At 37.5% G+C, this 14,240-nt stretch overlaps 2 protein-coding genes across 4 annotated transcripts in view; one reads left to right on the top strand and one right to left on the bottom strand.

Moving 5' to 3' along the window:
- Window positions 1–15: 15 nt before the first annotated feature.
- On the bottom strand, window positions 16–12,446 carry LOC311080859 (protein mono-ADP-ribosyltransferase PARP12). The gene is made up of 12 exons (XM_084111027.1): window positions 12,090–12,446; window positions 9,401–9,536; window positions 7,435–7,864; window positions 6,382–6,432; window positions 6,175–6,301; window positions 5,816–5,981; window positions 4,212–4,332; window positions 3,651–3,747; window positions 3,484–3,559; window positions 3,282–3,412; window positions 2,020–2,171; window positions 16–1,531 (listed from the first exon to the last, which is right to left on the bottom strand). Exons 1-12 carry the CDS (start codon window positions 12,443–12,445, stop codon window positions 867–869), a joined length of 2,508 nt encoding a protein of 835 aa, XP_083967153.1. The 5' UTR covers window position 12,446; the 3' UTR covers window positions 16–866.
- Window positions 12,447–13,758: 1,312 nt separating this feature from the next.
- The window catches only part of etv6 (ETS variant transcription factor 6), a 22,488-nt gene continuing 22,006 nt past the window's right edge, over window positions 13,759–14,240 (top strand). The window contains exon 1 of one of the 3 annotated variants that reach the window (XM_084111028.1): window positions 13,759–14,240. This exon is cut by the window's right edge and continues 113 nt beyond it. The gene's annotated coding sequence lies outside the window, so the exon portion shown is untranslated. The other 2 variants (XM_084111029.1, XM_084111030.1) reach the window with 2 other exon arrangements.

The following is a 14,240-nucleotide window of genomic DNA, read 5'->3' on the forward strand; positions in this document are numbered from 1 at the left end:
TAAAACACTGTAAAGTTGTGTACTGGAAAGCTTTATTGTGACAATTATCTCAAATATTGAGATTATTACAAAGATCCAAGTAAAATCAAGACAAATTATACATTTCCATTCAAGACAGCATGACATGAAAGGTCACCCTATATGTTTTATAAATGCATGTTATAGACCTTATAGTGAATCATTTTTCAATATATATGTTTATTTTATTTTTTTGACAAAGCAATATTTAACTGGATCCTCCAATGAAAGCAGAGTCTTCACTCTTCAATTTGAGATTCTCCAATCATTTAGTGCTCTCAAACCCCGCCCCCTGCAGAGCCACGCCCACATCTCAACATCCAATCAACAACCGGAGCACAGAACCAAAGCTTTTTTCTTTCTTTTTTTCAATATGTCATTTTTGTTTCACACCACTAGAGGGCACAGAGTTTATGAATTCATATTTTATAAAGTGCCTGAAATTGCAAATTCATTTGTTTTATATAAACGGACGATAAGTAAGAAAAGATTACCACGACTTTATCCTGAGAGCACGAGACACCAGGGGCCGGATTCACAAAACATTCTTATTAACTATGAAACTCTTCTTAAATGACAATTTCTTCTTATTCTCTAAATTAAGAAAAAAGATAAGAATATTTTATATTCCCAAAAACTTTTTTAACTTTTAAAGAATTTTTCAAGAATTGTACATAGGAACATTCTTATGAATTTCTCAACATTTTCTTAAGAAGAAGATTTTCGTGAATCCGACCCCAGAACATCTTCTTCTTCTTCATCTGCCATTTTCAATTAATGTGTAACATTTATAACTTGATTATCAGCATTAACTTCCTCTAAAGCCTCAGAAGTGATCACATGGTGGATCAGCAAATGATGCATTCTGACTTTTGAGACTTTGGAGAAGTCGAAGCCGAAGCTGAAGTTTGAACGTGAGAAGCACGTGAGGAAGAGGAGGAAGAGGAAGAGGAGAAGGGAGACACATACACAGAAGAGGAGGCATAAGCATGTGAGGAAGAGGAAGAGGGAGAAGCATGTGAGGAAGAGGAAGAGGGAGAAGCATGTGAGGAAGAGGAAGAGGGAGAAGCATGTGAGGAAGAGGAGAAGGGAGACACATACACAGAAGAGGAGGCATAAGCGTGTGAGGAAGAGGAGGCGGCGAGAGAGGAAGATGCAGCGTACGATGGAGTGTATCTGACGCTGGAGTTTGCGCTGCTGTATGAGGGAACATGTGACCTCACCCTCACCGTGGGTCTCGTGATCACATGCTCACTCGAGTCTGTGTACTCGATCAGATACTCGGGGTAGATCTGGTGCTTCTCGAACACCACGAATATGGAGGGGTCGTAGAGGTCGTTCACACAGCTGTCGTAGAACACGGTGTCTCCTCCGTCTCTGGACGGCGGCCGCAGATAACCGGACTCTCCTTTAGTGTAGTCGCCCACCAGGACCCGACACACGAACATGGAGCGCGTGCCCGAGTCTTCCGTGTAGCTGTGCGAGTACTTCGCATCCCGGGCAAAATAACTCCCTGTGAAACACATGAAGATACTCAGGGTTAGGGTTAGGGTCCCTCGGGTCAGTGTGGCCCGGAAGAGCACCCAGAGGAACAGCTCATATAAGCCCATCTAGAGTCACGAAATATCATCTTATATTCTTATTTTTCCACAAGAGGTCGATAGAGACACACAATGTCAGATATTTAGAGCTGAATTAAAAGGGTTATGCATGAAATTGTGAGTTATCTTGAATTTAAGTTGAAAGAATGTGAGGAATCTGATTAAATTACTATTTATTTGTTATTTATTGATCAAATCTAGTAATTTAAAGGTAAATAAAATAAAAACAAAAAAAAAGAAAAAGTATAATTTAGGGTTAATTTTAATGTTACAAAGTGCGAGTGAAGGTTAAAGGTTAAAGGAATGGTGTGAATTCTGTCATCAGGGAACGTTCTCCGACCTGGAACGAGGGCGAGTAAACGATGACAGAACTTATTATATTGTTGTTTATTATCTCCACCTTTCCCGTAGGCTGTCCCGTGCGTCCCGCAGATCCTCCAGTCGAAGTTGTTCCGGCCGATGGCGTCGACGTGCTTGCGGTCGGTGCCGTGGAAGAGCTGCTTCTCGGACACGTCTCGGCCCCGGGCGCTCTTCTTCATGCAGTCCTTCTGCCTGAAAGGGTCAAAACCGTGTTGAATTATGGGTCGCACTTCCGGTTTGAGGAACTTCCATTCAAAAAGGCTGAAACGAAGCACTTTAAATCATAAGGTTGCCCTACGAATGAAGCTGATCGTCAGTTTGACTGGATGATCTGTCAGTCTCCCTTCATGATTTATTTTCAGACATCATGAGAATAACGTTACACTTGTTATGTTAACGTGACGTGTTAGAGCTCTTTTCAGTCGCTCTCTCTTTTCCTCGTGATTATTTTCTTTTTTCCCTTTGCAATCCGCTGTAAAAGTATGAAAAAGGACAACATATCCTGCACATCTGTGCTCTGTTCTCCTGATTTAATATACGATATATTTCATTAATAATTCACTGGAATGCACAAAGAATCTCTCGTTATTCTCCTCAAATCCTCACGTCTCTTTCCAGGTTTGTTTTTTATAGGTAAATGCAATTTATAATCTGTCAAAATGACGGAAATCACTTTGAAATAGTGATTATTTGATTAAATGTCATGTAATGCTGAAGTTAATGAACATTTTTATTAAGGCAGCATAAGTTACATAATACAGATATATTACTATATATTACGCGCTTTTGGGGATTATTTGGTCTGTTGAAATGCCTTGTTGATGCTTTTACTTTTAAATTTCCTTTTAATGTTCGATGGTTGAAGGGTGAGTAGATCTCATTGTGACACTTTTTTAACATATTGCATTCATAGAGCGAGCCTTTCACTGATTGTTTACAGTTATACACCCATAATTCACGCAAAGCATCATGGGGCGCAGGAATAAGGTGGATATTAGTTTAATATTTTTACACTATATGTTGGATTATTGTCATGTTTATTATTTGTATGTGACTGGCATTCAACAAAAAAAAAATATTATTATTATTTTTTTTTTAAATCTATAGTGTTTCATCGCCATCTACTGGCCTGGCAGCAGAATGCAGCGTTTTTAGTCGTTTTCGCGGATCCGTGTGAATGTGGATCGTTTTGACAATGATGTCGTCAGTACATGGAAAACTCAAAGGAAAAACTTCTCTGTTTTAAGCGTATCGTTGTCGTGTAAGCGTACCCTTAGAATGGTGCATGTCTTGTGGACTTACCACTGAAACACTTCCCATAATGCTCTGTTCTGGATCCTGTCAATCTTCAGAATGCTGAAGCCTCTCATGGTGCGATTGAACAGTTCGCTGACTGTGATGTATTCACTTGCCGTGCTTTGCAGCGTCACTCTCTGCGCAGGATAACATCAACATGTTGAGCAAATCAATGTCATTGTGAAGGAATCAGACAATCTGCGCTCACCTTGTATCCGGTTTCAGGAGTCAGAGCTTTATCCCAGTGTTCCGGCAGAGCCTTTAAATTGTTAAATGTCCTTTTGCTGAGAACAGATGTGAAGAGTGTTCTGTCACACACGTTTTTTAGAAAGTTTTTGAGAGAGAATGAGTCTGAGCGCAGGAGCATTTTCTTACGTTGTCTTGATTGTTCGCACATCAGCTGCCGACACAAATTTGGGACGACGTCTGACGAGTTTTTTGGTTGAGTAGCGTTTGTTTTCCTGGATCATATCTGAAGAGCAAGATCAGTCAAGATGGCATTAAGACGACAGTCATCACATTCAGCCTTAATGACTTATAGAGCTGCGTGAAGAGCTTCAAGAACACTACCAGTCAGATAATGTTACCATGGTGACAAATGAACAAGTTACAAATTGATGATGCATTACAAGTAACGTGCATTATGTAATCAGATTACTTTATCGCTGCAACTTTATAAATTTACACATAAATATTTTAGTCACTTTTTAAAAAATAATGCATGTTAGTTTTTATTTTAATTAAGTACTGAATTAAAATATTACTTTAAAAAAGAATTGTACAGTAGCTAATATAAATAGTAACTAAGTATGTCATTTTTTAAGGGAGTAATGCAATATTGTAACGCATTACTTTTAGAAGTAACTTTCTCCAACACACTCACACTGCTCATCTGTATCATTGGGCCCTGAATGGTAAAGGTGATTTTTAGGTTACCCTGAAAGCTGAGGGTGTAGCTCTGTGATCCGGCTGTGAACTCCACCACGGCACTGCTATCAGTCTCATACTTCTGCTCAAGTTCAGCACTGGAGATGGAGGACAAGCTGTGACCCCCCTCCTGATGAAGATAATAAAACATCATAACGAGTAAGTTATAGTAATGAATGAAGTAACAGATTAAAAGTAACGAGTAAAAGATTAATTATGTAATCAGACTACTTTTGAGATGTAATGAGTAAAGTAACACATTACAAGTAACATGCATTATGTAATCAGACTACTTTTGAGATGTAACGAGTAAAGTAACACATTACAAGTAACATGCATTATGTAATCAGACTACTTTTGAGATGTAACGAGTAAAGTAACACATTACAAGTAACATGCATTATGTAATCAGATTACTTTTGTGATGTTACGAGTAAAGTAACACATTACAAGTAACATGCATTATGTAATCATATTACTTCTGTGATGTAACAAGTAAAGTAACACATTACAAGTAACATGCATTATGTAATCATATTACTTCTGTGATGTAACAAGTAAAGTAACACATTACAAGTAACATGCATTATGTAATCATATTACTTCTGTGATGTAACAAGTAAAGTAACACATTACAAGTAACATGCATTATGTAATCATATTACTTCTGTGTTGTAACAAGTAAAGTAACACATTACAAGTAACATGCATTATGTAATCAGATTACTTCTGTGATGTAACAAGTAAAGTAACACATTACAAGTAACATGCATTATGTAATCAGATTACTTCTGTGTTGTAACAAGTAAAGTAACACATAACAAGTAACATGCATTATATAATCAGATTACTTCTGTGATGTAACAAGTAAAGTAACACATTACAAGTAACATGCATTATGTAATCATATTACTTTTGTGATGTAACAAGTAAAGTAACACATTACAAGTAACATGCATTATGTAATCATATTACTTCTGTGATGTAACAAGTAAAGTAACACATTACAAGTAACATGCATTATGTAATCATATTACTTCTGTGTTGTAACAAGTAAAGTAACACATTACAAGTAACATGCATTATGTAATCAGATTACTTCTGTGATGTAACAAGTAAAGTAACACATTACAAGTAACATGCATTATGTAATCAGATTACTTCTGTGTTGTAACAAGTAAAGTAACACATAACAAGTAACATGCATTATATAATCAGATTACTTCTGTGATGTAACAAGTAAAGTAACACATTACAAGTAACATGCATTATGTAATCATATTACTTTTGTGATGTAACAAGTAAAGTAACACATTACAAGTAACATGCATTATATAATCAGATTACTTCTGTGATGTAACAAGTAAAGTAACACATTACAAGTAACATGCATTATGTAATCAGATTACTTCTGTGATGTAACAAGTAACACATTACAAGTAACATGCATTATGTAATCATATTACTTTTGTGATGTAACAAGTAAAGTAACACATTACAAGTAACATGCATTATGTAATCAGATTACTTTTGAGATGTAACGAGTAAAGTAACGCATTACAAGTAACAAGTAAAAATACAGTTTTTATTACGCCAACACAACAGGCACTAACCGCTGTAGCATACGGGATCCAGATTCCATGCTCATCCTCCCAGTACCAAAGCCACTCAGTGGTCAGAATGAAGGTGGGCTGGACCACTGACGACACTGTGGACAGACGCCGCACACTGTGAGGGCCTTGGGTCATCGTATCAAAATAAATTTGGTTGATTCCAGAGCTTTGATAGAGAGAAAAACAGTCAAAACACTCGACCAACCACACGTTAGTTAATACACTGACTGAATAGACAGCTTTATTATTATGTATAGCAACACACTAAAACCAATGCAAACACCTTAGCAATTGAATAGCAACCACTTTCAGCATCCTAGCATTTCACTGATTTCATCCTCATGTGCTTTATCACCCACCTGTATATGTTTTTAGGATCACAGTAATCTTTCTCAATGACCTCATTGTCAGGAAGTGCTTTCCATTCGGATCCTTCCTTAACTTCCCATTTATAGGGCAAACTGGAATGCTCCTTAAAACATGAGTCTGGAAAACAAGAGTGCAGTTCAGTTCACAATACACACGACTCTAGGAATCACATGAGCACAGAGTTATGGGGCTCTTACCACCGTGCTTGCAGAATCCCTTGATGAAATACATGCAGATCTCAGTTTTCTCTAAGAGAAGAGACACACACAAACACACACACACGTCACTCACCGAATTAATTAATAAGCATCTTTTACGCTGAATATTGCATTCTCATATTTAAAGGATTCGTTCACTTCAGAATTAAAATCTCCTGATAGTTTACTCACACACACGTCATCCAAGATGTTCATGTCTTTCTTTCTTCAGTTGAAAAGATATTACGGTTTTTGAGGAAAACGCTCCAGGATTTCCTCCATATAGTGTCTTCAATGGGGTCCAACGGGTCGAAGGTCCAGATGTGAGTTTCAGTGCAGCTTCAGAGTCTCGACACGATCCAGCCGAGGAATAAGAGTCTGATCTAGACAAACCAGCCGACATTTTATAAAGAAATAAACATTTATATACGTTTTAACCACTAATGCTGGTCTTGCACTCGCTGTGATGAGACACACATTACGTAATCAGGTTGAAAGGTCAAGCGTGACGTAGGTGTAAGAACAGACCCAGTGTTTACAAAGGAAACGTGCAAAGACTGAGTCAAACGCCATTTACAAAAAAAATTAAATAAAATAAAAGGTAAAACAACGATGTCGGACGATATTGCAGTTGGAAGTTTTTCACCCTATCCTACATTTCTGAACCGGAACATGCGTGACCTTTCAACCTGATGTCGCATCACAGCGAGTGCAAGACCAGCATTTGTGGTTAAAAGTATGTAAATGTTTATTTGTTCTAAAATATCCGCTGGTTTGTCTAGATGAGACTCTTATTCCTCGGCTGGATCGTGTCGAGACTCTGAAGCTGCACTGAAACTCACATCTGGACCTTCGACCCGTTGGACCCCATTGAAGACACTATATGGAGAAACATCCTGGAATGTTTTCCTCAGAAACCTTCATTTCTTTTCAACTGAAGAAAGACAGACGTGAACATCTTGAATGACGTGAGGGTGAGTACATTAACATGAAATTTTAATTCTGAAGTGAGCTAATCCTTTAATGCAGCTCATTAGTGGTGAGATGTGATACCTATAGGGGATTGTGGAGGCCTCTGAGCCTCTGGTCCTCTAAAACCACTCGATGGCCTTCGGTTCTGAGCACTCGGGTCTCTTCTGGGGTTCTGAGCACTCGGGTCTCTTCTGGGGTTCTGAGCACTCGGGTCTCTTCTGGGGTTCTGAGCATTCGGGCCTCTTCTGGGGTTCTGAGCTGAAGGCTTGTTTCTGAAACGAGTCCTCAGGACTTCAATGTTTGAGTAGAGATCCTTCATGATGGGCATGAGTTCGCTGGGAACTCCTCTGTCCTGCAGGGTTTGCAGTGGATGAGGCTCGTAGAAGTCGTGAGCTCGAGTGCAGTCGCAGGATCCGCGCAGATATTTCTCACAGATGTGGAGTCTCTTGCAGTTCTCGGCGTCCGGACATCGGCCGTACTGTCCCGCGCCGTTATTATAAGAATGACACACCTGAAAAACAACCACGATTCTGCTGGATTCTGATGGAAGCTTGTTTCTGCCACGGAAATTAAAATAAAAATGTTTTTATATCTCACAATTCAAAGTTTATAAAGCGCAATTGCAAGTTAATATCTCATAATTCAGAAAAAAAAAATCTGAATTGCGAGAAATAAACACAACTGCGAGAGAACTCTTAATGTTTACCTTTATATCTCATAATTCTGACTTTATTTCTTGCAAGTCGAACTTTATAACTCGGAACTTGCAATTCTTAATTCTTTCTCCCAATTACGAGTTTATATCTCATAATTCTGACTTTAGTTCTTGCGATTCTGAATTTATATCTCACAATTCAAAGTTTATAACGCGCAATTGCAAGTTAATATCTCATAATTCTGAGAAAAAAATCTGAATTGCGAGAAATAAACACAATTTATATCTCATAATTCTGACTTTATTTCTTGCAATTTATAATTTGCTAATTTTTTTTTCTTCTCGCAATTCCAAGTTAATATCCCGCGATTTTGACTTAATTTCTCGCGACTCAAACTTTATAACTCGGAACTTGCAATTCTCCCAATTATGAGTTTATATCTCATAATTCTGACTTTATTTCTTGCGATTCTGAGTTTATATCTCCCAATTCTTACTTTATTCTCACAATTCAGAGTATATCTCATAATTTTTTTTATTTATTTCTTGCAATTCTGAGTTTATAACTCGCAAAATGTTTTTTTTTGTTTTTTTTACAATTCTGAGTTTATATCTCATTATTCTGACTTTATTTCTTGCATTTCTGAGTTTATTTCACATAATTCAATCTTTATAACTCAGTTGCGAGTTTGTCACAATTCTGAAAGCAAAAACATGCAATTTCTCGCAATTCCAGGTTTATATCTCACAATTCTGTGAAAACTGGCAATTCTTTTAATTTTTTATCTCACAATTCTGAGTTTATATCTCGCAACTCTTAGTTTGTATCTTGTAATTCTGAGTAATCTAAACTCGTAATTGTGAGGGAAAAAAGTCAGAATTGTTTATATAAGGTTATATCTCGCAATTCAGAATTGAAGAGAAATAAACTCAAAATTGTGAAATAAAAAGTCGCAATTATCATATATCTGGTGGAAACCAGCTTCCATAGGTTCTCTTGGTAAAGTAAATATAGTAAGTGCACGATCACACAAAGAGTCCTTTAATAAATTCAACAAGGAACATGTAGGAGGATCACAGGAAATAAAGCTCAGGAAACAACCACGTCTAACATTAACGAGACCGAACACTGAACAGAAAGAGCTTAACTACACAGGAGGGTAATCAACTGAACGATAACAGGTGTGAGGAACTAATTACACCGAGGAAACTAACTAGGGAAGACAGGAAGGCAAAACAGGGACAGAACACAGTAAAACATAATCAAAACTGAACACACACGTCACAGCCACACTGAGAGACTCAATACTATCATATACTCTTTGAACCATGAACGATGTATTTCAGAGCTACTGTATGTATTGATGAGTAAAATAAGTGAAACACTCTTACGGCCGGCAGGAGTGTGTTGTCGCTCTGCAGGAGCAGGATACACAGATGCTTTATCTCGAGTGTGTTCAGACCACGAGCGGTCAACACGGGCTCGTTCTGATCCGACATCAGATCGTGACTGAACCGACATCCTCGTCTGTGGGACAAAACACACTCGTTTCAGGAACAGACAGTTGTTGCGTTGCATTTGGTTTCATTTTAGTTACGTTTAAGCATTAGTATGAACCATCTCCGGCACAGCATTGCCTTAACACAACGACTTTTTGTACTTATTTATATTTATATATTGTATTCGATATCTAATGACGTGTGTTCACTGATCCGAGTTTTGATTGTAGGCTATGGTGCGGGTGATGATGCGGATGCGAACACAAAGACATGCAGGTTTGGTGTTGTAGAAACACTTGTTCTCTGTTGACTCAGGCCACTGGTATATCTTGATATGAAACTATATGTAAATATTATGGGAATGTTATTTTTGAAAACATTAAACTAAAACGTTTCAGAAACAAAACCGCTCCATTAACGATGTAGACATTATTAAATACCACATCATTAACATTTAGGCCTAATACTATTAACGTTAATGGAAGAACGTTTGTTCAGAACTTTGGGAGAGAACGTTCTGTTAGCTGGGTTAATATACTGTAATATATTAAATTAATAAATAATTCTGAATCCAGTATTGTTTGCCACGAGATATGCAGTGTAATGTCTCATGATTCATGAATCATCTGACTTATGAATTATACTCTACAAGAACAAATACGGTGTTAACTAGTTAAAATACGGTTTGTAGAGACAAACTTTGAAGTTTTTTAGAGAAAGCCTGAGCAGAAAGTTTTAAAAGCTTGAAGGTTTTAAGTTAAAACGACAGATAGACAGACAGACAGACAGACAGACAGACAGACAGATAGATAGATAGATAGATAGATAGATAGATAGATAGATAGACACAGACAGACAGACAGACAGACAGACAGATAGATAGATAGATAGATAGACACAGACAGACAGACAGATAGATAGACAGATAGATAGATAGACAGACAGACAGACAGACAGATAGATAGACAGACAGATAGATAGATAGACACAGACAGACAGACAGACAGACAGATAGACAGACAGACAGATAGATAGATAGATAGACACAGACAGACAGATAGATAGATAGATAGATAGATAGACACAGACAGACAGACAGATAGATAGACAGATAGATAGATACAGACAGACAGACAGACAGATAGATAGACAGACAGATAGATAGATAGACACAGACAGACAGACAGACAGACAGATAGACAGACAGATAGATAGATAGATAGACACAGACAGACAGACAGATAGATAGATAGATAGATAGACAGACAGACAGACAGACAGACAGACAGATAGACAGACAGATAGACAGACAGATAGATAGATAGATAGATAGATAGATAGATAGATAGACAGACAGATAGATAGATAGATAGACACAGACAGACAGACAGACAGACAGATAGATAGACAGACAGATAGATAGATAGATAGACACAGACAGACAGACAGACAGACAGACAGATAGACAGACAGACAGATAGATAGATAGACACAGACAGACAGACAGATAGATAGATAGATAGATAGATAGACAGACAGACAGATAGATAGATAGATAGATAGACACAGACAGACAGACAGACAGACAGACAGACAGATAGACAGACAGACAGATAGATAGATAGATAGATAGATAGATAGATAGATAGATAGACACAGACAGACAGACAGACAGACAGATAGATAGATAGACACAGACAGACAGACAGACAGATAGATAGATAGATAGATAGATAGACAGACAGACAGACAGACAGATAGATAGATAGATAGATAGACACAGACAGACAGACAGACAGACAGACAGATAGATAGATAGATAGATAGATAGATAGATAGACAGACAGATAGATAGATAGACACAGACAGACAGACAGACAGACAGACAGATAGATAGATAGATAGACACAGACAGACAGACAGACAGACAGACAGACAGATAGATAGATAGATAGATAGATAGACAGACAGATAGATAGATAGATAGACACAGACAGACAGACAGACAGACAGACAGATAGATAGATAGATAGACACAGACAGACAGACAGACAGACAGACAGATAGATAGATAGATAGATAGATAGATAGATAGATAGACAGACAGACAGACAGACAGACAGACAGACAGACAGATAGATAGATAGATAGATAGATAGACACAGACAGACAGACAGACAGATAGATAGATAGATAGATAGATAGACAGACAGACAGACAGACAGACAGACAGATAGATAGATAGAGTAAAGTTTGAACAGTTTTGGCTTATTTTAACACTCCGTCATTGTAAATCATTGGTTTTTTTTATAATTTTTAATCTGAATTTGTAGAAAATCGTAAGTCTGATCAGTTATAATAGAAAAGTCAGATCAGCCTGTCCAGATAGTGGACAGACGTCGATTCAACGTCTATTTTTGACCTTTACAAACCAAAAATAGACGTTGAATCGATCCAAACTGATCACGATCAAATATCATGAAGGGGAAGTTTAGTGCGTTAAAGCTCTAGGAGGAGTTAAAAGTCAGAAGAAGAATCAATATGTCTGTTTTATTGTCTTTCTTCATGAACACACACACACCTTGCTTTGGCGAAGCGGCAGGAGCCGAGGAGATGCCCCTTGCACAGGTGCAGATTCGCGCAGCCCGGGCAGTTCTGCGCGCGACACAAGCGGACTTCGGTTCGGACGATCACGGTCTTCTGTCCGTTCATGACCGCGACGACGAACGACTCACTCCTGCTGAGGACCGAGTCCATGTCTTCGTTATTTAGACCGAATATTGATCTTAAATCATCGAACTTCATAGATCCATTATGATCACAAATCATCTTAAGGATCGCCGCCTCGGCCATGTTGTTGGTTCTGTTCTTCAGACCAATGGATTGACAGAGAAAACAAAAGTCGATCGTGAGGAAAGGAAAACGAAACTTAAACATGGGGGAGGAGCTTCAGCTTCGGTAACGGGTGAACAGATCGTCAACACTATCAAAGGTCTTTAACAAAGCATACGTGTCATGTCCGCGGAATAATAATAATAATAATAATTAGTAATAATTAAATTAAGTAAATATAAAATAAATAATAAATAAAATGCCGTCAAAATAAAAATATTTGTTATTATTAGCTATCTAATACTCTATTAAAATTCGGTTTAAAATAAATAAATAAATAAAATACCTATTATAAATACATAAAAAGTGATTACAAATAAATAAAGTAACAAACACATTAATACTATAATTAATAGTACATTAATAGTGAGTCAAAAATATAATAATGTAACTTAATAAAACCTAATAACCTATAATATAATTTTTTCAGTGTATACATTAGGCACTGACATTAGGTGTTTGTAAAAGATAGATTTCTTTAAATTTTAAGATGGGGGTGGCATGTAAAAGACTGAGAAAAAACTTCAAGTCAACTGATCAAGTCTTTTTTTTTTAAAGTTTTGAAAGTTAAAATATAAGTTAAAATAATAATATATGAACTGTGGCTTTTGCGTGATGCCACATTTGCGCCACTAGGTGACATTGTAAGTCTTTTGATTAGTCTGGTTACATGGAGATCATGTTTGCTGTAGCCTTTAATTTTGTATATTTCATAATGTGGCACCTACTTATAATGTGTAGGCTATATATATATATAATGCATCACTATAAAGATCAACACGTGTATTTGAACAGACCTGCGGGCAACAACAGTGGAAATATATATATATATATATATATTGATGTACTCATAAATTAAAGGTATATGTCTATACAAAAACTGACTTTCAAAAATACACCCAACCCGAGAAATAGAGAGTAATAAACGTGTGACAACTAGCCCCGGTCTGATCCGCCATTCTAATGTGTGTAATACCAGTGTGATGCAAACATTACGGTTTAAAGATATATTTGTCAAGTCTCCTTTATTTATAAAGCGCAATTACAATATTGTTTCAAAGCAGCTTTACAGAGATAACAGGAAAATAATGCAACAAAGTTTGTTTCCAGAAGAAAATTCAAAAGCGTCACAGTCCAGCTTAAGTAAGTACAGTGATGGTTCATTTTTGTTGTAAATTTATATATTTAATATAGCCGTTCTGGAGAAAACCGTGATGTCATCGTCCAGCTCAGTTCAGCTCTCATATAACGGTGTCAATGCAGGAGATCAATATTATTGTTGAATATTAAATTTAATGTTAAATTTACAATTTTGTAATTGTAATTGTACAAACGCGAGCACGTGATCATATCACTGTACTTCTATATATAAATGTAGTCACGTGTGTTTATTTGTCCGTGTTTATTATTGGATGGGAAATGGCCAATTTATAAACAATATAATAATCTCGTGCAAATACAACTTCGATTCGCTTCCCAGTCGGAGTTCATTCCCGGATCTGATTCCGGATTAACTCGGAATATCCTCGCGCGCTGATCCAGTGTCGCGTTTTACAAACACACGGTTGTTCCCCTTTAAGGAGGCGCGCGTTGCCTGGAATTCACGTCATTTCGCCGCGAAGCGTCCGGATCAATGAGGTTCCGCGGTGCGTTCCGCTCCCGCGAGCGACGCTTCCAGGAAGGTGTTATTAACCATCGCGTTGCCGCAACGTAGCGTCGGCTCGCGCGTTTACAAACAAGAAACACGGAGAAGTTGAAGTGTTGCGCGCGCGGGGCGAGGCCAATGGATGCGCGAGCGAGCTGAAGAATCGCCAGTGCGTCGCGAGGGGAACATTATTAT

This window comes from Abramis brama (genome assembly GCF_963993115.1).
Source record: "Abramis brama genome assembly, chromosome: 4".
Lineage (NCBI taxonomy): Eukaryota > Metazoa > Chordata > Actinopteri > Cypriniformes > Leuciscidae > Abramis > Abramis brama.